The sequence below is a fragment of the Phasianus colchicus genome, chromosome 2 (assembly GCF_987193195.1).
Source record: "Phasianus colchicus chromosome 2, bPhaCol1.hap1.1, whole genome shotgun sequence".
In the NCBI taxonomy this organism is placed as follows: domain Eukaryota; kingdom Metazoa; phylum Chordata; class Aves; order Galliformes; family Phasianidae; genus Phasianus; species Phasianus colchicus.
The window spans coordinates 41,537,279-41,561,246 of NC_143437.1; the positions used below are offsets into that span (position 1 = coordinate 41,537,279).

The 23,968-nt window shown below is 36.4% G+C and overlaps 1 protein-coding gene across 7 annotated transcripts in view; it reads right to left on the minus strand.

The window, feature by feature from the left end:
* The window catches only part of SMOC2 (SPARC related modular calcium binding 2), a 134,531-nt gene that overhangs the window by 56,656 nt on the left and 53,907 nt on the right, over positions 1 to 23,968 (minus strand). For 5 of the 7 annotated variants that reach the window (XM_090135468.1, XM_090135467.1, XM_090135472.1 and 2 more), the window contains 5 exons: positions 21,305 to 21,411; positions 20,093 to 20,192; positions 14,060 to 14,107; positions 10,341 to 10,424; positions 9,498 to 9,572 (listed from right to left, as the gene is read on the minus strand). In XM_090135468.1, the coding sequence (XP_089991594.1) occupies positions 9,498 to 9,572; positions 10,341 to 10,424; positions 14,060 to 14,107; positions 20,093 to 20,192; positions 21,305 to 21,411 (414 nt within the window). The remainder of the gene's footprint in view (positions 1 to 9,497; positions 9,573 to 10,340; positions 10,425 to 14,059; positions 14,108 to 20,092; positions 20,193 to 21,304; positions 21,412 to 23,968) is intronic. The other 2 variants (XM_090135471.1, XM_090135469.1) reach the window with 1 other exon arrangement.

A 23,968-nucleotide genomic window follows, 5' to 3' on the forward strand; every position in this document is an offset into this window, starting at 1 on the left:
AAAAGAAAGCTTCATGCCCTAAACTGTCTCCTCCTACAGTAATTTGCTATTATTATACTGAACTGTTTAATTTGAGGGATGAACTACAGGATGTATGACTACATTAGAAGTCACCATTTTATCCTTAGAATGTTGGTAGGCAAAGGGAGAAAACTGACCTTTCAAACCACTGGCATTATAATGATGTTTTTGGTTTGCTGTTTCCCCATTGAATCACCTTGAAAACACTAAAAATCATTAACAATGATATTAAAATGCTTTTTTTAAAACCTGATTAGAAACTGCATAAAGCTCTTAATCTAGGAAGGGCTTAACCTGCCAAACAGAAGAGCAATGAGAACGAAGATTCTCTCTTTATCTTGTTCAGGCCAGTAAGGTCTATCAAGATTATCACTTTATGCACATGGTCAGAGATTTAGGGAAACAAGAGAGTAAATGACCAGGATCAGAAGCTACTTGCCTACTTTCTTGCAAACTAATTATTTAAGTAAACCGCTTTTTCTCAGCCAGAATAACTAGGCACAGTGCTGTTGTGAAAGCAGAGCGAACTACATGATGACAAAGTGTGATGGATATGAAGCCCTTCAACTAATCACACCCTTGCCCCTGTTAGGAGTCTCTATTTTAATGGATTCTGTGGGTGAATTTACAAAATGACAAGGAGACAATATCAGATAGGAAAAACCCTTGTTCCCTCCTGTATCAGTAGGAGTTTGCCTCAATACAGACCTGAAGATTCAGCCTAGTGATGAAGAGGGAACACTGCAGACCCTCAACCTATGACTAAAACTGAACACATCTTGAAACCCTGAACTATTTTCTACTTTCTTGTCAAAACTGTGTCTCTCACCTGGGGGCACAAGAGGATTTAATTTAACTTTATATTCCTCTGCTCCCAGGCCAAATACCAACCAGTCTTTTGCCCTAATCTAGCCATGTGCACTAGGAAATATTTCAATGCCATTACAGGTCACCAGCAGTCTTGTACACACTGAAACACCCTTCAGAATAAAACAAAATCCTTTATGCATTCCTCAGTGGACTGGAATATTATAAAAGATATATGCTAAGAGAAGCAACTACGTGTAGTTATATGGCTGCCTCAGTGCAAATGAAGGTTAGGATGAAAAAATGAGAAGGGATGAAACAGTTATTTCCAAACTAGTCACACATACCACCTTGAACTAAACTACTTGGTGTTACAGCAATTGACCACAGGACAGGCTAGTTTGGCTTCAGTGGTCACAAAAGCCTCTTTTCACTCTGAGTAAGACGCATAATGAAACCGCTGCAGTCAGGGGAGGAATGCCAGTGGAAGCTCGATGAGGTGAGTGGAAAAAGTAAGGAAATCATCTATTCAGTCACCTTATTTGCTTGCACAACAACACCAGCTCTTCCAGAAAAGGCCAGAGTCCCTAACTCATGATAGCAGGGAAAGAAAACCTCTTGGCTTTGTTTCCAAATGAGTGTTGTAATACAAATACAGGCCCATGTCCAAATGGACTCTGATAACACTTTAAAACTTGAAGATTTGAGGTATTTATGTATTTATAATGTGTTCTTATCAAACAAAAACTACGTTTAAGATCAAAACAGATGACAATAGAAGTCCTTTCATTTTGATGGAAGGTCTTTACTCAGTTAAAGACAGTAGAAATGATAAGTTTAAATAACAATAAGATCTCACTGCAAAACAATGGAACAACACACTGTTTAATCAGTGATAATATAATCTTTTCATAGCCTATTATGACCACAATAGGGTTGGTTAAAAAATGTCATTGTGACTGCCTGGTGGAAAATTGGGTCTTTAAATGAAAAAAATGTTTTCCATTATAAGTGTTTCCTTTTCATAACAAAACAAAAACAACAACAAGTGATTTTTAACGAGAACAAAAACCCATAACAAAACATTATTTCTTTGCATGGAACTTCCCAGGGAACAACATGATCCAAAATGCATATAACTTCTCTGAGTTAAGTGCATTTTTTAAAATTGGAGACCATTATATTCTGCATGTGTAGCCAGTCTGGGGACACAAGTCCCAACGAAGAGAAAGGAAGTCATGAAATTTCAAAATTACAGCTGCCACAAGGTGTTACAATGAACATTTCAAAGTCACAATTTTGAGTTCTGTGACATAATTATTCAGACCTTTGAAGGCATGTTTTTGCTGCTTGCTTGAATTTTCACCGTGAAAATGCAAGGTTTTAGCTCAAAATGTACACCTTTTTGGAAAAAGCTCCTGAAGAATTCACATTCTTTCTGTATTCAACCAGTTTGAAATATTTGGCTTAGTATCTCTTTTCTCTTGTGTTTTATAATGTACCAAGAGAATTTAAGATCTGAAATCTAATTTACAGCCTTAATCTTATTTAAACATAGTTTTATTTGTGGTTGAATGCAGATACTTGGCCTGCCATTCTTAAACTAAAACAGGTATTAAAAATAGCTTTAATGAAAAACAGTGGTCTGTCCCTTGAACCACTGCTTTTCCTTCACTAACACAGAAATCCAGTGCATTATGGCAAGAATAGTTAATGTTATTTCTCAGCAGTGCAGAGTGCAGGGAAAACACAGTGTCTAGCATACATCTGGAACAGGCTGTTATGAGAGAGGACAGAGCATGATGGACAGAGTGGAATGAAGAGGGAAGTAGGCCAGTAGTAATACATAGTTATGCATATATAGCATCTTACAGATGAAAAGATCTCAAAGTGATTTTGTGTACTTTAATAATGCAATTTGGCTGGAACAAGTTACCTTATGCCAAATTTGACTCCTGCTGTGGCTTCTCATAGAAAGGAGACTCTAAACTAGTCACAAATAGAAAAGCCAATGCACTGCATTAAGGACGGGCTAGGGGAAAGGATTGGTGAATGATGACATCAACCAGGGACCTCAACAGCCCATAAAAACAGATGCTGCAGTAGAAGCTTGGATTGGTGCAATAGCTGCACCAAAAATGCATGGCCAGCACACAAGTTTTGGAGTGAACTCCACTCCTCCCAACAAAGTACCTGTAGGAGCTGAATTATTCCTGCTTTGGTGCCAAATGGAAAATGCTAGCATTATTGATGAAGATTCACAATATTTTTTCAAGCATTTTTAAAGGAAAAAGCCTATAGTTTATTTTGAAAATAATTAAGCAATTCATTAGCTGTATCATGAGCTTTCAAATTTTTGAGGAATTTTGTTCAGAGTTGCTTGGCTCAGCAAAGTCAGTTGGACGTTAAATAGGAAATACTATCTCACTAAAAATCCCTCCAAATTTAAACCACTGTAACTGCTCATAACTTGGTCTGCAACATAACATCCAGAAATGAATTCAGCCTTTTCAGAAATGTAGACGTAAGGAAATCTGGATTCCAATCAGCAGGGCTGATTGATGTTACAAGGAGACCAGTTCTCCCATTAACAGCAGTTAAGAGTCCTTTTGTACAGAGTACTCAGCAGAATTGTATATTCACATAAGTAATTTAAAAATGCCTATCTTGTCATGACTGTTTTGGGCTTTTTAAAATACTTTTTACTCAGTTAATAGGAGGATGGGCAGTTGATCATTTGACTGATCCTTGTGAAATAAAGATTACATTGCTATCCTCAGAACAGTCTAATTTGTCTTTTAGAACTAGAAAAATCTTGCCAGAATACTAGATGATTCCGATTAAATTTAACAATGAAACTTTAAATTTTGTTTTTCTAAACATTTCTGATAATTTTTATCGGCTCACAAATACATGCAGAGTTCCTAGCCTTGCAAAACGTGGCAGAGATCCACGAACATACTAGGATTGCTGGAATAACATTCTGTACTATCTCTATTTGAAACAGGTTTTTTATTCTTGCTCAAGAGCATAACCACAAGTTTACTGACATTTTGAGAAGATGAGTCTCAAGGCTACCCTGACATTGCATGTATCTCTTCCATTTGGTAGTACTGATTTAATTTCAAGAGTAGTACTGGATTCTTCACATTTCAGAAGAAACAGGACAATCATTTGGATGACATTAAGTAGGTTTAGATGCTTAATTCTATGTGCTCACAGTTGGCCCAGGTCTCTTACCCAAGAAGGTGCATGGAAACAAAAAAAAAAAACTTTGCCTCCAACATATTGATAAAGTATGCTAAACTATCTATATTCATTGCTTCTCAGCTATGGGAAGGCAGAGAAGGGAAGGCATCTCTAAATTCAGCATGGACATTTTCTCTTAATTATCAGATTCTTGGAACAATGATGGAAATCCTGCAGCTTTTACTGTTAACTATTCTGGTCTTTCAGCTGCCTGCAAAGTTTGGAAGCCACTTGAAGAATTACCTTATATATAATGCCCAGTAATCATTGCTTAGCCAAAGACAAATCCAGACTCTCATGGCTGGAAGATTTATCATTTTCCCAGAAAGACTATGTCTTCAGATATGATCTATTACAATGTGTTTCTCAACATAAATATGATTTACATGATTATTATTTTTTAACCACTGTTGCTAAAATACCAACTGTTAGACTAACATCCAACTTTGGATTTATGAAGTTTATTGATGTTCTTATGCTTCTGCAGTCTGATGTTTGGTAAACTGTTGAAAGCTGTAGTTGGATGGGGGAAGTGTATATTTAAAAAGTAAATGAGAATTTAATTTATTTTCTGCAGAAAGTACTAGGATATAATTAAAAATAGGAAAGATGAGTATCTCTTGGCATCAAATTTTAACACAAGCAGTAAAATAAAAATTATCAACCTTACATAAAACAGATCTCTATTCCCCCCCTTCAACCTTCCCTACCCCCCCGCAATGGGGGTCCAATAAAACCTTGGAACATCCTGAGCATAATGAACATCAACTGGATATAAAACAGAACTCAAATTTTAATGGTTTAGGATGGGAGTATCTTCCTCTGTGGTGGGAGGAAAAACTGAAAATGCCAGAACGTGATGTTTATAAAGGTTTTGAACTAATACGTAAAATTAAAATAAAGATAAATGAAAACACTTGTAAAGAGGATTATTGAAGATAAGATAGTACTATTGTAAGTATAATCCAGCAGCCTGGAAATTAAGAATGTATCATTATATATAGGCAGCGCAGGGAGATCTGGAGAGGTTTATCTTTTTGGAACAGGCTGAAAGAGCAGAAACAAAATACTAATTTTCCTTTTCCAATTTAGGAGTTCGGAAAAAAAAAAGAATTAAAAAAGGAAAAAAAAAAAAAACAACAAAACAAAGCCAAGGGGGCCTAAAAAAGGATGTAGAGTATTTTTCTTCACAGGTGAAGAGAATGAAGAATACCGCTTTCTCTTTGTGTAATAGCTAAATCAAGATGAGGATTTCATAAAAGACTGTTTCTGAAAAGACAATATTCACCATTAAGATCTACGTCAACCACTTACTTGTTGGCACTAATGATGTAGACAATCATTAGTTCCAAAGCCACAAGTTTTTTTCATCTTTAGGGGAGAATTCGGAGACTGTCTCTAAAAGAATACTACTCTGAAACCAGTTTGATTCTTGGCAGATAAAAATAACAAAAAAATGGAGAACAAAAAATAAAGAACTACTTCCTAGACTTCAAAATATTTAAAAACAAAACAGTAAGGGATACAATGAGAAGTGACAGTGTGTCTCACTTCTCCATTCCGAACAGTTTCTTAACAATCCTGGTTTTAAAGTAAAATATAAATCACAAATTTTAGTTCACTCCAAATAACTGTGTTCATTCAGAAACTTTCAAGGGAACGCTTACTGAGTTAGTAAAAGAATCCAGAAAGTGAGGCCATAATCATAATACTGTTGACATGAAAGTTTCCAGTCCTCCTCGTTTGTATCACGTTTTCTTACTCAACTGCCTCAAATGTTTTTCTCTATCTTCTATGAACAACTTTCTGAGATAACAGACCAAACAACAAATATTCTACCAGCAGACATCTTCCAACACCTATAATTTTCAGAAAATGCAAACAGCAGATGAGTAGCCATCACAAAACATTTAGGCTTTAGTAAAAAATACTAGTGTCTTTTCTTGTGTAGAAAATTAACCTCCAGATGAGCTGAACTATAAAGTTCACATTAATAATATCTGGGTTTGAACTTGTTCAATGCTTGACAAAGACTGCCTGCAGACATTAAGCCCATCTAAAATGGTGCTTCCACTGTCGTAATTCGAGGACTTACTAACAAAATTATATGTTTGAAGACTTATTCTGAATCACTGTTCCTGCATCTGCTTACCTCTCATGATTTGAATTCAGGTACACAGGGTTCAACATGTCATTCCAAATGTAAGTGCCAGAAGAGCACCGACTTCTAGTAGGCTGTTTTACCTTCCATATCCCAGATACACTAAGACATATGAAAAGACACTAGATGCATGCATTTCAGCATCTTATTTTCATGCTCTCCCTTTCTCCAGCTACAGCTAATGTCTGTTTTTACAAACCAGTTTGGGAATGCAAGTCCTGTTTTTTGTGTGGCTCTTCACCAATTGTTGCAGGGAAATAAGCTTAAGTCTGAAATGAGGTGGTAACAGGGAAAAAAATACTTTGTTTTCAACACGTAATCTGCAGTTTGCCTTGAAGGAGCCAGTCCTATTCAGGCTATTTTCTTATGCAAGTCAACTTTATATATTCATTTAACTAAGTTTCCAGGCGTTCAGTACTAGCGTAATGCATATAGAGTGGGTACAACATTTTGGTCATATCTGTGTACTTTGATCTGAAATCCTCACCTCTCCCTCTAGTGCTGAATACAAGCAAATTTGAGAATGAAATATTGCAGGCTTCTGCAGGCCAGCACACAACTTGCTAAGAATATCAACTGGAAAAAGGGAGCAACTAGCTCTTCCCTGTGCTCTTTTCTCAGTGTTTATGATATCCATTTTTATTTTCTTCTGTTATAACTGGCTTAATATCTCAAATATTCACATTGCAAAATGAACGTAATGCAAGAAAACTTCTAATTAATTTGTAATATATTTTTAACTGGGAATGTGCAACAGATCTTATTTTTTTCTTTCTAGCTCACACATCTTCAACTGCACATAATTTCAGTTCAGTCAATGCTAAAAGCAACATCTGGAAAATGCAACAATAAATGAGAATAAATACAAAGTCACTGAATGGTTACTCATTTTCCTGTCTGTAAGCTACTCATTTTCCTGTGCTTAGAGAGGAGTGGCTATGAGAACCGATATGATTGGGCACACACACAAACTCTTATATTAATTTCCACTGCCACTTTTTTTTCTTTTCTTTTTTTTTTTAAATACAGACTGTTTAACTTCAGAACTGAATCTTGCTCAGATAGACACAGCCCAAAGATATTAGCCAGGTTCAGTTTGGAATGAATGTGAGCATTGGAGTGTGGAACCTGGTTTGCCTTGGTCCCCTGTGAGAAGATGACTTTCAGGGAATGATCAGTGCACAGGGATCCCACTGGAACAATTGCCTCTGAGAAACAAAACAAAACAAGCTAGCAAAACAGAAACCTCACTGACAACCAACATAGTTTCCATGTGAGAAAACTCATATGTACAAGTGCTTTAAAGCAGTCTGATGAGGCAGTAGTAAAAACTGCATTAAACTGTGAGAATGTCCCTCTATCACATTTGTCAGTTTCACTGGCAGACTTTGCCAACAGATTCAAACTGTAAGGGCAGACAATGCAAGAAAGACTTTGGTATAAAAATTTGCAATTTACATTAAACAAGACCAGGATTTTTCAGTTTCCTACTTTGCGGTCTTCATGTAGATATTATACTAAATGTTGTCACTCATATTTGCAGTCAGTCTATGCTACATTTCTATATGTGCTCTCCTGTGTTTTCCCAGGTGATGTTTTGAAAATGAAACTCCAGTTGGATCAAGCCCTCTGGGGCTAATTAATTAAAACTTGTAACACATTTTGAAAACCTTGAAAATGATGGTCTGTAGCAAAATCCAAGTAATAAAACACTATTTACTCTATTACTTCAGAAAATTAAATAAAAAGCAGCATGTTCCTTCCATGCAACACTGGCCAGTTATCACAATACAGACAGACTATACTGCCAGTCTCTCTTCTTTTGCAAATAATGTCTTTAGAAAGACTGGAGGAGACAAATTCCCAGTTACAAATCAGTCTTTTCTTTGATGTCTCCCTAATTTTCTGTGCATATGTTTAAGCTTTCACTTCCTGCAGCAGCACTGCAAAACTCAAGAACTTTTGCTTTAGATCTCACTAGTAAATCTAGCACTGTAAAAATGAAATAAACACTTCTGTAAGTGACATATTTTTATACAGATTTAACACTGAGAAATCTCCTGAAGCGTTTTTATTCTTGCTGACATTGGCTAAGGAAATGACAGAATAAATCCTTAGCATGGAAAGTGTTTGCTTCTCTTCTCTATTAACTGCTTATGGTCCTTTCCCCAAGTGCCTACTGGTGCATAAAGGAGAGGAAAAAGCATTAATAACTCTTGCCTTAATGTTAAAAACAGCTTAATAAAGGAGTTTGTAAGTAAGAATATGCTTTTCCTACCACGATGGCATGTCTTTTTAAATTCCTTTGGGCCTCAATTCAGAAAAATACTTAAGCACAGTACTTACGGTAAATCATAGCCTCAATTTCCACTTGATCTGAAATGTGCTTTTGTGTGATTTACTGAGTAATGGTCTGTATCATTAATGTTCCCGTTCAAACTAACATTTTTTCCTCCAGAGAAAAAGAAACCAGGAAACTCAGGAAGGTTCTCTAAAGATTATCCCACTGAAGAAGGGAAGAGTGAGGTCGGCACCCATAGTCCAAGCCCATCAAAGCAAAGGGAGTGTCTGAATATTTCAGAGGTTTCAGTCTTAAGACATTCACTTTGACATTCCTTGTGCAGTGGTGAAAAAAAGTCAAACAAGAATTTAACAATTATTTTAAAAGGCAACATAATTAATCCACTCTAAATTGGCAATCTTGCAAATAACAGATAACTGATTTAATTAAAAAACTGGTAACACTGTCTTTCCAATTTCCTGTTAATCGACAGCTGGTTTCAGATGGGAGTTCTCTTCTTTTCAGGTTTGCCTCCTAAAGTTTTAGTACCAAATACATGTAAACCCCACTACCTTCTTGCTGCACATCACCAAAAAAGAGGAAAAAAAAAAAAAAAAACAGAAAAAAATGGAAGTGGGTAACAAAGAGACAGAGAATTAAAGAGGAAGAAAAAAATAAATGTCAGATCCACTCACAAATGCATACAGGTATGAGCCAGAGACTTAAGTGGAGTACTGGCAGTTTATACTTAGTAAAACCTGGCCAAAACTGTTTCTATACAAATCAACGCATGCCATGAGGCAACAAAATCATCAGAATGCAAATCATTAATTCCCTATTGTATGATAAAGGCAGAAGCAGAATGACTATTAAAACAGCATTTCACTTACATAACTGCAGTTTAAGCAAGGTTCAGTACATAACTTCACAGGCAAAATAAGCCTTCACATACAAAATAAGGACGCTACAGCTTCTTACCTGAGCTTTTATTGGTTTTGTTTTGTCTGCTCTTTACTTGCTCAGTCCATAATGTAGGATAACGAGAAGCTATATCTAAGAAGAAAGAAAAAAAAAAGAAAAAAGTTTGTAAATGTTACAGTTTTCTAAAAGTTACTAGCAGATATATAATACGTGTTCCATTTTAAAGATATATAGATACTAAGAAGAAAAAAGGGTACACTGATCTGCATTTGAATAGGTAAAATCTTTAGTCACAGAAAGGCATGAATAGCTTTTCTTATTCCATTTATAACAAGGGTTAAAATGCGTAATTGTAGAATAAAATCATATTTAAACAGAATTAAAATAACCCAACACAGACCCAAAATACGTAATGACTTTAGATCAGATTCTGATCAGAGACTTACACACAATAGTCACAATACATGCATATGAGCCCTGAGCTTTCCATTCACAGAGCACTGAATTTCCCCAGATGCAAATAAGCCTGACAAAACACCAACCTCCAACTTCACATTGCTACACCACATGCTGAGGGTAGCATTTGGGCTTTTAATTTCCTTGTTTAGCTATTAAGTTTCAATTTACACTGTGGCTCAAGTTTAAAACCTGTCTGTGCCCTGAGTACTGCTAACAAATTTGCTATGTCAGGAATCCACAGTTGAAGTGTCACCTCTGAACTATCCCATCAAATTCACTATCTGTGGTTTTTGACTTATTCCCCAAAAGGTACGTTTTTAATCTCTTTTCACTTCAGGAAGTCTAATCAGCTATCACAGTTACCAAAGTTCTAAGGTAGAATTTGATGTTGTCCATACTGCATTAGAAATATCACACTGTTAAACTCCTATTGACACTTACCTTCTTCATCACCTTGAGGCTGAGTTTCCAGCGCAGGAGCTGAGGCATCATCTGAATTCAGAATGGAAAAGATTTGCAAGGAGACTACAATTATGAGAGTAAGCTAAATAAGTGTACATACGTGATTGATGCTAATGATTTGCACATAGCCCCGGCCGGTAAACAAACAGAAACTTAAGCATTATTAGCATGAACTGCATATCACAGATACATAACATCTGCAGGCTACATCTGTCATAAATAGATGGATTTTAAGGTTATGGCTGATAAACTGATTGCAGGGTCTTTGATAAGGCATGAAGTGACCAGGTTGCTTCCCAGATAGTAATTCTTCATTTTTAATGATGCACATGGATTCCTATAAATTATAATTGAAAAATGAGCACTTCTGAGGATGTAATTGGGTAAATGTATAAAAGGAGTAAGCCCTGTGAAAGCAAAAGCAGCCTGAGATGAAGAAGAGGTTGCAGACATGTTGAAACCTTAAAATGAAGCAAGATTATAAGCAAGATTCATAGATTAAATGCTTGCATCATTCTTATCCTTTAGTCAGCTATCTCCATTAGTCCACAATCAACCATTACTGTGAAACAAGAGGGATGAAAATTTACAGAAATTGTAGGAGTGTGTGGATAATCTTCATCTCAGTAAAATACAGTGGAAGCATTGCTGGAAAATGAAATTTCATTATGAGAAAGTTTTAAATTAGCAGTTTAAAATCTTTACCATATCATGTTTTTGTCACTTAAAATTATTTCAGACCTTGAGTTAGCAGACCTTCACAGCACATATTTTCTCATAAAATGGAGCTAACTCCAAGATACTTTGTTCTAATGATACCATAGACCATAACTTCCCATTAGTTTTGCTGGCATTTCTGTGGTATCTCCTGGGTGGTGGAAAAAGATCATTAATTAATTTCAGAGTGTCCATTGAATATCCCAGTGTTTCGAAAATAAAGATATGCATTTAGATCATCAATTAGCATGTGAGATTCAGAAAATCTCCAGATTTTCAGAGACAGTTTTGGTGGGTAAATATTACCAAGAGCTCAACCACAAATTCTGTTTTGGGTTTAAGTAACATTTTTCTATGATCATCTTTCTGTACACAGTTTCAGTTTGTGATTCATTTGATCTTAAGTTTCTACCTGAAATTAAGATAGAACTCTTGTAATATAATATAATATAAAGCTTTAATAATTATCAGCCCAATCAAAATTATATTCTTGACAAAGAACTCTGTTCATTGAGACAGTATTTATTAAGCAGCATTTAAGGCACACTTGGTGAATATAAATACATGTTTAAAATCCCAAATCTCAGGTGCTTAACTGCAGTATTAACAGTCGTAAGACTGGTCTTAAGTTCTCCCCCCAAAAATGAAAGAGCTTTTCTTTTCATCTCCAACAAATCAAATGTTTAGTATGGGACATTTGTGTAATCTAAAAGGCAATAGCATTCGGAACTGCAGGAGCTATGTCAGATCCTGTAGTACCCATAATGTGAAGGAAGATATTCACATTAGTTTTCTGCTTGTGCTCTGTCGAAGTGTCTCTGCTTTTCATAAAAACGTTTTGTGCTAAGAATGAAAAAGCACATACAACTTCCTTGTTCAAAACAAAATTCAATATACCATCACAATTACAGAGCAGCTCATTTTTATATTAATTAGATGTTTCAAAAGTTAACTTCGTAGGATTTCCTGGCCAGCACCTGCACTTGACACTACATTCCACTACATATGTGCATAGATATGAACAAACCATACAGTTATCAGAGTTCCCTTAATAAGAACAGGGTCCTGCAGTCAGCTAAGATTCAAAAGAAACATGCTTCCATCTCTAACACTTGTGCTTTTCAGATAGTCCGAGTATTTCCTCTGGCTAAAGGAGAGAACTATGGTGCAGGGGAAATATGCTTTAATCCTTTAAGCTTTGTTTCTGTTTGATTTAACATGCAAATCTGCAAACATTCAAGCAGAGTTCCTGACCTCCAAAGTTAGCAGCTGGAGTTTTTTGTTCAGCACTGAAATATTCAAAGAAAGTGAGATGCTCAACTGCAACAGATATGGTCCTCTAGGAAATGCTTTCTGAGTTTGTGTGGGGCATTTTGAAAGAAGAGACTGTCTCAGGCTGAGTGTATTCTCTTGAGTATAGTCATCAAGACCAAACAAGTTTGGGGCACATCTTCTGTACCCGCAGGAATGTTGAGGACCTTCTTAAGCTTACTGGGTTTGAATATCAGTTCCTCCACCTGTGCACTTCCAGTTAATCCACAGGAACATGCTGAGGGACATTGGGCAGGAAGGGGGGCATTCTGAATTTATTCCAAAAACTACAATTGTGCTCTGTCAAGTTGAACTATAAAATATTTTTGCCACACTGACTATGAAGCAAAAACACACATCTTTAACTCAGATGACAGATCCAGTTCATTACCCTGTGATGGTCCTAAAGAAGTTGTGATGTTTCTGACAATGCTATTTCATTGAAATCATATGGCAGTGACTTGTTAGAAGGGAGGGGAGAAGGAGCTAGCTGTATCTGAGAAAAGCCATGGACCACCTGAGAACAAGGACATCAGAATTTGTGCCACAGGCTTGTGCTGGAGAATAAAAACAAGGTGTGAGTGAAATGCAGCTGTGCCATTTTAGAAACAAATACATGAAATGCAAACAGAGGCACAATAAAGTGTCTTCATTTAATTTCCTTGTTCTAAGAGCATTCATACAGGCTTCAGCAACTGTGCCCTCCCATTCACAAACAAAAAACCCAACATTTTATATATGGAACAGTTCATAAAGCCCAAAGGTCAAAATAAAAGTACTGACCCCAAACAAATTTTCCCAGAAATTTATCTGGAAGTACAGAAAGGATCAATTTTCCAGCGCTTATTCAAGTACCTCATCACTACTACTCTTAAAAAAGGCACTGAGTTTCCAAACAGTACATTGGATTACTTAAATCTGGGATATATTACAATGCTGTAAAAAATCCTGTAAAACTTACTTCAGTTATATTTACGGTGGACCAAACTGGATAGTCATTAGCATTTACACTAAGTAGAAGAAACTTCTTTAAAATTAATTTATCCCATCCTAACTGGCACCAAAATTTAGAATGTTATTTTCAGCCAAGTCTAAAATTATTTATAGTGTTTGGAGAGTGTGAGCTTTAATTTTGTTAAAAGATATCTCCCCTTCATTTAAATCTACCAGTTATGTTGGAGTTGCATCAGATTTTGTCCTGCCAACAAGATACACACTGTGATCTATCTCTAAGAATAACAATCATCTGGCCATGAATTTAAGCGATCACTTTAATTAATCACAATGTAGAACAAAGGGCTGGGTCCAAGATGACATGAGTACTGGTTGATATGGAGATAAAGCAAGAACTCCATTCCCAAGATCTTGGGACTGCAGAACGCTGGCTTTATCAAGGAGACAGAATAATCTGTCCTCCAGGACAAGAGAACAGCATGAGAAAACAGCTCAGATTATGGCAATGGGAAGGAAAGTTATTTTCCAAACAGTATAAAATAGCAAATTCCATAGGGCTAAGACTAGAAAAATGTGTCACATATACACATATGCATATTATATATGCAAATATAATAGGAGATGAATATTCACTGATACTTAGAACTATGAAAAATCAAAGGGGTATATCCCACAGCTATTTTAATCCCTATTTAAGGGTCATTTAAGATATTTACCTGTTTTTCCTGCACCTTCTCTTTGTGGCAGTTTCTCACTCACTGAGCCTGCAATTGTAGAAAGAAATTAACAAGAAAAAAATATTTTCATATTTAAATTTTTTTCTAAGAAACACGGTTTCAACAATTAGTTGTTTGTTGTTGTTGTTTTTTACAGCAATAATAACATTAAATTCTTCCTTTGTAAACCAAGTATTTTAGCTTTGCACTGTGTGTGCTGGAGAGGCAGAACAAGGCATTAAGAGCCTGAGCCTGGGTTCGCTGCAGGAAAGAGGTATCCGCAGAACTGGAAACCTGGCAGCTCTGGTGTGAAAGGAGTAATGAAATCTGCAGGAGGTGTGTTTTGACTGCTTATTCTACTGGCCTGAATGCCAGCCCACCAGTCTTCACTGGAAGTCGTCAAGAACTGGATAATCCATTGGTTTCCGTAGTAGTTTTTACAAGAGCTAGTTGGCTTCAAGGTTCAAAAAGAAACAATGCCTTTTGTCTCAGTTATGTGTCTCACTCCTGCAACAGTTTGTTTGATCCTCATGCTAGTCACTTGTCTTTATATCCATCTCTGACACGATAAAGTTTAAAATGAAATTTGTGGGTTTTTTTTCCTCTCACAAGGGGCAAATATAGTGATCAAAAGTTAAAAGACACATTATCCATCAGTTTTTAACTGATCAATTCTCCTTACATACACCAGGATTAAAGCAAACAATACTTGACAGATACTCAAAGTGTATGAAATAATTTGGTTGCCTTAATTGACCAAAACTCACTGCAGATTATAAACAGAATAACCTTTCAGCACAATAAAGATGTTATAACAGAGCAATTTAAATGAGAAAGCTTATTAAATCAAAGGCCTTGTTTACCACACAGAATGGAAGGTTACTTCAGCATGAAGTGTAGACAGGAGTCTGCCGGAGGAAAGGCAACTAATATCACAGATTTGGCAAGTCAATTGGATCCACAAAAAAATAATGCAGCCAAGTTGGCATTACCTTTTGGAGGATTCAGCTTCTAACAGATTTGTATATCCATATCAAAAATAATCTAATTTGGACTTGTTTCATTTTTGCATGATGGTATGTTTTTATTGCATTGCCTTTGAATTATTAGAAGTTCAATATACTTAACAATGCATCAGTATTAATTCAGACAAGAAAAATAAAAGCCAGTATCTTCAAAGACAGTATATCCCAAAGTGTTTGGGACGACTTGCTAAAGACTGCAATACTAATTCCCATTGTTCATCCTGAAGAGAAGGCAGATGCTTGCTTTTACGCAATGAAGAGCTTTTGGGTACTTGGCCTGACTTTGCTGAGAGGCCAAGCTTGAACTCGGATAATTCAGTTTTAGAAAGTACTATGCACAAAATTACAGGTGTTCCTAATTGCACTAAAGACCACTGATCCAGTATTTCCTCAAATCTCATCAAGTTGCAATTAACTCCATAGTTTCTCATTTTAACTTTGGGGTACAGGAGTACATATAAAAATTTTCTTGCAAATACAGATTTTGTTTCATTCTCATCGACACCACAGTGATTTACACCAGTTTGTGAGTACAAACAGTATTCAGCCTAGGTGTATGTGTGATGAAGCACCACTGATGGTTCCTTTGCATTACAGAGTTATAAGCAAAGCCTCAGTTTGAGAACAATATTGTCTGTTTCTATGTACACTCAGCACCAGATTTGATATTCTTCTTCACTTTGCTATTATTAGTCCTAAATTTTGAAGGAAAATTGATGGATAGATGGTGGAAGATAGTATCATTCACAAAGGTTAACTTTGCCTTGGTGAAACTAATCTCACTATAAAACTAGATGAATGCTAGGAAAATTAGGTTCAGTGGGCAAACATTAACTTTTGTAGTCTTAAGAAATGAAGAAAAATACTCTCAGAACTTCATAAAAAGAGCAATCAGTACCCTTCACACTCTTTCATCCTGAATTTTAAACTACGTATCAGAAAGGGTATTTTTCTAAATTGGAAGTGGAGAGATAATTGACCTTATATCCATTTTTTTTCTAATTCTGAATATATTTGTGTACTGCTAGTTTAAAATGGTGATAACAAGATGGATTTCCAAATTTCTAGGAAATTATGTCTTCAATACTCACAACAAATGTTCACATTTTCAGCCAGGCATGAAATAGAAATAGCAACATGTAACTTATGTAAAATGCAATACAATCTGCTTCCTAATTTTCAGTGCACTGTAAACAACCAAATAACCACGTAAGAATATTTATGGAAGGCAAGGGGTCAAGGAGACCTATTAGATTCAGCAGCATTATTTCATTAAGAAGAAGTTAGTGCCATTTTACCTTTTCTCCTCCGTTTGCTCATGGTTGTGATGAATTAAGAAAAAAAATAATGAATCACAGAATCATAGAATCACCAAGGTTGGAAAAGATCCACAGGATTATCCAGTCCAACCATTCACCTATCACCAATAGTTCTCAGTAAGCCATGTCCCTCAACACAACATCCAAACATTCCTTGAACACCTCCAGGGTTGGTGACTCCACCACCCCCTGGGCAGCCCATTCCAGTGCCTGACTACTCTTTCAAAGAAGTAGTATTTCCTAATATCCAGCCTGAATTTCCCCTGGCACAGCTTGAAGCCATTAAACATGAAATCACAGAATCATTCATTAGTTTATGGTGAAACCCACGATACAGCCCATTTTCAGTCATATGATTTCTGAGGCACTATAAACTTTCCAGGGACTATAATTAATGTTTTGTGATTTGTGATTTTAGCACATACATTTTCTACAGTTCTGATCAGATGCGGAGAAAGTGAAAGCCTAATCTCTAGTTAAAGAATATTTGATATGGAATATCAAGAAACAGGAAAGTAAATTTCCCATCCTGCATAATATTTTGGATATAGGTGTGTCTGACTGTGGACAGGGAATTGTGTATAGGGTAAGTACTACATATAGGGACAGAAGAACTAGATAAATCAAGAATGAATAATTTTCCCAACATAAAAAGAACAATACAATATAAACCAAAGAGTTTGTTACCTTACCAAATGCATCCATTTCCAGTATAGTATCTGACGATTATATTATACAGACAGGAAGAGATTTAAACATTTAAAGATACTTGATTTTGGACTTAAGAGATGATAACAGCATTTTAAATATGAGGTAGAAAAACTACATTACAGAACAATAAAATTTGCTGCTGTATCTCTGCAATCCCACTGACAGAAGCCCAAAAGAGTTAATATGGCATAAAAAAAACCCTAGAGTAAAACACAATATTTTCCAACAATAATTTAACACCTGCTTCTCCATTTCTGTCCCATTTCCCAAGACTCTGCCTATGGAATTTCTGCAGCTCCCTTTAGTACTGATAAGAGATGAGGAGTTTTAAAAATGTCTTTCTTATGTCTGGTGTTCTTTAGTGAAAGGACTGTGGGAACATTCATCATTTTTAAGGAGCTTTCTTTCCAATGCTGTCATGGGAATGTGTTTGATTTACTCTCCTTCTCACCACTGCTCCTACAGTAATGGAGATTATTTCCATGGGGTGGAATGGCATTCTGAGATTTATCAGGTGTGTTTTGGCAGTAACAAGTGTTGCAGTGGGAAGAAATGGGAAGGACGGAAGAGGAGCTTCTTTCAGGTAAAGATCTAATAGATGAACTGAAGGTTTTACATCAATCAGTTGTGCCTTTTTAATGCACCTCATAACCTGCTACTTTCTTGTCTCTAAAAAAAAAAAAAAAACACAGCTTCGATAAGAGCAACCAGAACAGCAGAAGGAACACAAAATTACTCACACAACTATTGTAGATACACAAAAAAAATATGCATGTGATAGTTTTTCATCCTAAGAGAGAAACTGTATTAACAGTATTGGAAGCAATGGCATTCCTGGAACAATAGTTAAGACAGGAGTATATCTCCCCAACAACAGCATACCTACTAACATATTGTCCATAATTCCTGTGCATGGTGGAACTAAGGAGAAAGTATAAAAAGGAATCAATGGTGATCTGGAAAGTTTCAATTTCTGTGTGTGGGGGGGTGGGGGAAGGTGGGGGGGATAAATCTTATTCTAAACAGATGGCAATTTTGAACATACTGGGAAATGAGAGAGGGGTGCAGTTGTGCTACAATATAAAAGCAAAGTTTTGCCTTATTACCCACGTAACTTTTTGGAATATCTGTTGCTGCCTTCTCTACTGAATGAGACAGTTTCTCCAGACAATTCAAGACTGAACTCTTATCCACCACTACATCAAAATCTCCTAGTACATCAAATATCTATATCCGAGCTCTGCTGTAGCTGGACTTCTTTCCTGAGAGACAAAGAAGAAGTGGTCAGCAGTGAAATTTAAGAGCAGTGATACAAGCAGGGCAGAAAATCTGCAGAAAAAGTCCCAAAGGATCCAATAACAACTGCAAAATTACCCAAGAACTTCCACGGAGCAGAAACAGACCCTACATACTCACCTGGACACTGGAGCAGTCTACTTACTTTGGAGCTACTAAATTAAAATCAAATGCTACTGTGACCTTCTCCTCAGCACTTCTGCAAAACTGATTTCCCTTCCCACTCCTCTCAAAATGAGCTGAAGCAGTCTGGTAGTTTATCTGCTAGGCACATGAGTGCCTTTGAGAAGAACTGGGGTTTGGTTTCTCTCCAGATAGGATAGTTCTCACATCAACCTATTAACTAAATTGAATCTATCCTGCAGCTTCTACTTGATAATAATATTAATAATAATAAATGTACAGTAACTAATTCACTAAAATTTTCAGTCAAAAGTAATCATCATAGAATGGCTTGAGTTGGAAGGGTCCTTAGAGATCTAGTTCCAACCTTCTGCTGAGGGCAGGGCTGCCACCCATCAAATGAGACTTCTTGGGATCCTATCTAACCTAGCTTTGATTGCCTCCAGGGATGGGGCATCCACATCTTCTCTGGGAAGCCTGTGCCAGTGCCTCACCACTCTCTGAATGAAGAATTTATTCCTATTGTCTAAACTAAATATCCCTTATTTTATAATTATTAAGGTTGGAAAAGGCTTTAATCCACTTCTGTTACAGAGTTACCTTTTTGGAATTTCAAGTTATTTCTTCCATTCTGACAGAAAATGGTGTTGCAGCACAAGCAGAGTCAAAATATGTACAGTTCAAGTATTTTTAGAGCTATTTTTGTTGAAAGGATTCAATTACATCAGCTTCAAGCAAGGTGAATAGCAATTCTGGCAACTGATCCTGCACTGGGGATTTTTCATATATATTATCAGTGTCAATGAAATAAAGCCAAAAAACAAATTCCTAAAAAACAGTTAACTTGTTAATTGCCCTGATGAAAGACACAGGTCAATACACATGGCAATGAGTTTGATTTGCCAGTTAACTTCTACAGGCAATGGTTTCATTATGTTCTCAGCACTCTTTTAAAATTTTATTTCTCCTCTGGATTTGGCCATTCATAAGATTTGCTGTGGGTGTTCTTTCTCTGGGCTATAACACATCAAGACATCACAATCAATATTTTTCATTGAGTTTGGATTTTTTTTTCCGCAAAATACTTAAAATACAAAGAAAAAAACCCAAAGCCCTCCAGGCTTTATTTTTTCTTTTTGCAATGAGTTTACAAGCATGAGAGTTACAAAGTAAAGAAAGATCTACTTCCACAAGTCAGTTTCATGGTTTCACATAGTTAGACATAATCATCATACAAATGACCACTGTAAAAAATCCCTCAATAGCTATATTATAAAATAAACAAAGTGGATGCATCACAGAATCATAGAAAGATTTAAGTTGATGGTGATCTCAGAAGAAATCAAGCAAAGCTAGCTTAAAATATAGAACAACCTTTGTGCAGTCAACTTTTGCAAATGCTGAAGGATGGAGATTCCAAACCTTCTACAAGCATCTGTTTCTGTGCTGAACAACTTCTCCGATGAAAAACGTTCTTATTCAGTCTAATCAGATGGCACAACTAAAGTCTACTATGTGTAAGACAGTTTGTAAGACTCAGCTGGCTGAACAAACCTTACCTGGGCAACGAGGAGTTTTGTGGGCCACAGCAGTACCGCTGATTGGACGACCATTGGGAGTGACACACCAGCAGTATCCAGTGTAACTGTGGCACTGAACCTGTCAGCAATGACACGAATCACATGCAGTCTGTCAGACGTGCATCTATTATCCTGAAGCATTCACAACATTAGTGCATGCAGCTATGTACATCCGTAAAATGTAGAATGGTAAACCATAACGCACCATAATGACCATCATACATATGATTCTTTAGCATAAAGAGCTTACTTCAACAGAAGTGTGGTAGGACCCTCAGAATCCAGTTGAAGAGGAAACTACTGAAATATGTGGTTGTTTATGTCCTATTTCAGGAGAGTGCAGGTGTTAAGAAAACCTCACAACAAAGTTCCTCAAGAGACACATAAACTATTCCCGATGCAAGCAATCTCGATTTTTTTTCCGCATAGAGAACATATTGTTCACCACTGAAAGTGCAGGACAGAGTGCTTTTGCCAGCATTATTCATATCCCAAGCTGTCAGGAAGGAAACTCTTGGAATTCCTCTTAGAAATCAATTGCATTATATGTCCTGAGGGCCAGTATCACTTCCTCACCATGCTTAAAACAAAAAGGATTGCTTTCTGCACAACTCCACAATTAAAATGTATCACAAAGGGAGCAGAAGGCAACCATGATTGGAATGTGTATCACAGAGTAAACATCTAGATGTGACCCTTCTGAATTCTATGATCTAACCTAAGTAAATAAGCCATGTGCTTGTGCACAGCCATTTGCTTGTGCTAAAGTTCAGCTGAGGAAAAAGAATAATCCTGTACGATTCATGCTAGTAGCACTGATATGGACTCTAATCACACGACTTCTGGTTCAGATCAGGAATAGATCAGAAACTCCAAATATTTTACCATCTGACAAGTATTCACAGGACTACAAGAATGACTCAGCTGTCTCAGCTTTGAAGAATAGGGAGTGTATCATCTGAATAACAGTAATGTTTGGCTCTTTTGCTGGCCAACACTGAAAAAAAAAAAAACCAACAAGGCTCAGCTGGCACAAAATGTGAGTTTTCCTTCTGTTTTTTAACATCACTGTTAGGGCAAATTGCATTTCATTTTGAAATTACATTCCTTTCTTTATATTTCTCTCTTCTTCACCCTTTGCAAACACACACATGATTTCAGACATGCAAGATAACAAAAAAAAAATTTAACCTGACTATATGTGCCATCATCATTGCATTCTGGAATAAACACTTGCTGAAATTCTTTTCGAGCTTGTTCTTGGGTGTACTTCCTCTCAGCCACACATCTGGAAACATCTAGACAAAGGCAGAAGATGTCAGTTGGATGATGAAATGTAAATGAAACATAGAAAATAACCTTAAGTAGAGGGGGGCAGGAAAGAAGGCTCCAAGACCACATAAAGAGAATCAGAATTATAATCAGGGAAAATATAAGATATTTTGCATCATACTTTTGAAATAAAATTAATGGAAAACAATCAATTTTGGGCCATACTGTCCTAATTCACTTTCACATGACTTTTTTTTTTTTTTTTTTTTTTTTTTACTGAGGAGCATATGTCAATTACTAACATAACCATCAGCGTCCTCCAACGTTTGACTGTTTGTCTAGCTTGCGAGTACCTTTGGTTTGCCCAAATATGCTCATGCTGCCTAACAGAGTATGCAAAACTAACATTTTGCCATCTCAAAGACAGTACACAGATATGAGATGAAGACATGCTTTAAGTGACAACTTTGCCATTTCCGCAGCTGCCAAAAGGGCAGAAGGCCAAAAAATATGTACTTCAACAAATTTAAACAATAGCTGCCACTTCATGCTCCACAACATTCTTCCAGTGCTGGTGGCAGCAGCGCTGAGATCAGTTTTCTAGTGCTTTGGGAACGACAAAGTAGGCAGCAGGAGTATAGCTTCCTCCTGTGAGTTTATATACTGTTTCCTTCAACCACTCAGTGAACTGAGTTACGACTAGAGTCGTGCCTACCAGGCACAGATATACATATATTTTTACTTCACTTCACATATATCTACACTATACAATGCATGGGCAGACAGGTGGTATAATAATAATTCTAGAATTAAATCACATCATGCTAAAATTTAGTGTAACAACTTACGATTTAGACTTAGCACTAGTCAAGCAGGTTTTTTTTGGCCACTGCTGTGGTTCATTGCACCATCTCCTTAGTACTGGTCTCCATCCAAGACAAGGCAGCAAATTAGTAAGCTTTAACTGAGTAGCTGCTATTGTCTGAAATATTTCTATTGTCTAATAAAGATATGACATTTCAATTAGGCATTCAAAAGCTGTGAAAAGACACATAACGTAAGCTTTTGTATCTTTTTCTTTTTCTAAAACCACTGCAAATTTTAGCATGTTGTTGATGCAGAATCAATACTTCAGGATCTGCTTAAACTAGGCAATTTCAAGACAAATGAGAATACCAGGCAAGCCTAAGGAACTATTAATGATTTCAAGATGTGACTGTAACGTCTGAATTAGAAAGATCTTAGGCATACAAACAGAAATTTGCTGCTTCTGATCTCTGCCTTCTTTAAAGATTATTTGACAGTAACTGGCCAGATCCTTTTAAGGGCATGCACTGTCCATCAATTATCTACAAGAAAGGAGCATTGTGTTAATTAGTGAATGTTTGTACAGTTCTTAGAAAATGCAAGGATGGATTTTGTAGCTCATGCAAGTTGCACACTGAACAGAATATGGACAATGAGGCAACACTTGCCTTACTACATTGGATACCCAAGCATCTTAACATGCCTTTGTCCTCTACTAGTCCACAGGAGTTACTCAAACACAGGTAAGACAGCTAAGCTCCCCTTCCTCCAGGCACCCTCCCTGTGCTAGCATCACCAAGACACGCATGCAAAAAGCCAACATGGAAGCCTAGTGCAACTGCAAAATTCCACTGTACAGGATGAATTCTTCACTGGTCATCTACACCAAGTGTCAGGTAACTTTAACCAAAAAATTCCCCTCAGGTCTTAAGCAATGTGGTGTGGAAAGTGTAGGATAATGACAGTATAAACTAGTTCTCAGAGTCTGTGCCCTGTGTACACAAAATTGGGGCCCCCTAATTCTAATCTTCATTTTGATTTCCCTTCTGGTCTTGGACTTGTGTGCCTTACTTCTGTGCATTAGTTTATTCTTTTGTAAAATGAGATTTTATTTATCTCTCCCAGGAGCGTTATGAGAGTCAGACAGTCCATATTGGTAACGTGCCCAAACAACAAACTGTCTCATTTATTAAAAATTAAATTTCTGTCTTAAACAATATTAATTGTATTATGTTGCTTCATGACAGAATCACAGGGATGTATTATCATTTAAAATGGACAGAAAAGTTCAACCATCTAGAAATTTGAAAGAAATAATAAGGAACTGAATTAATTTGTTCTCTGTTACTTTAACAACTTGTTTTCTCAAGGGAAAACTATAGTCAATGTGCTATGCAGCTCAGGTAAAGTCTGCTAAAGAATGCACTGCCAAAGTATGGGGTTAAAAAAAAAAAAAAGGAATGAAATACTTTAGGCAAGCTTTGGTATCATAAGCCTTATTCTGAGCATGGTTTGGTTATACAGTACTTAATAACATGTGGTTTTAATGTAGCTAGTATTTTAACTGAAAATAAATCAGTTCTTTGTTGGACCTCTGTCCTCGTTTTTCTAGAATGACATGTGGTTTAAATGTCTAAAAGGGAAAGTGATATAAATTCCATCACATAAGATTTCTGCAATAGTACCATCAGGGTTGTAAATTATCTCCAATATATGAATTATCCTAAAAAACATGCCAAGGCAAAAGAGAAGTTCTCCAAAACTGTCCACCACTTG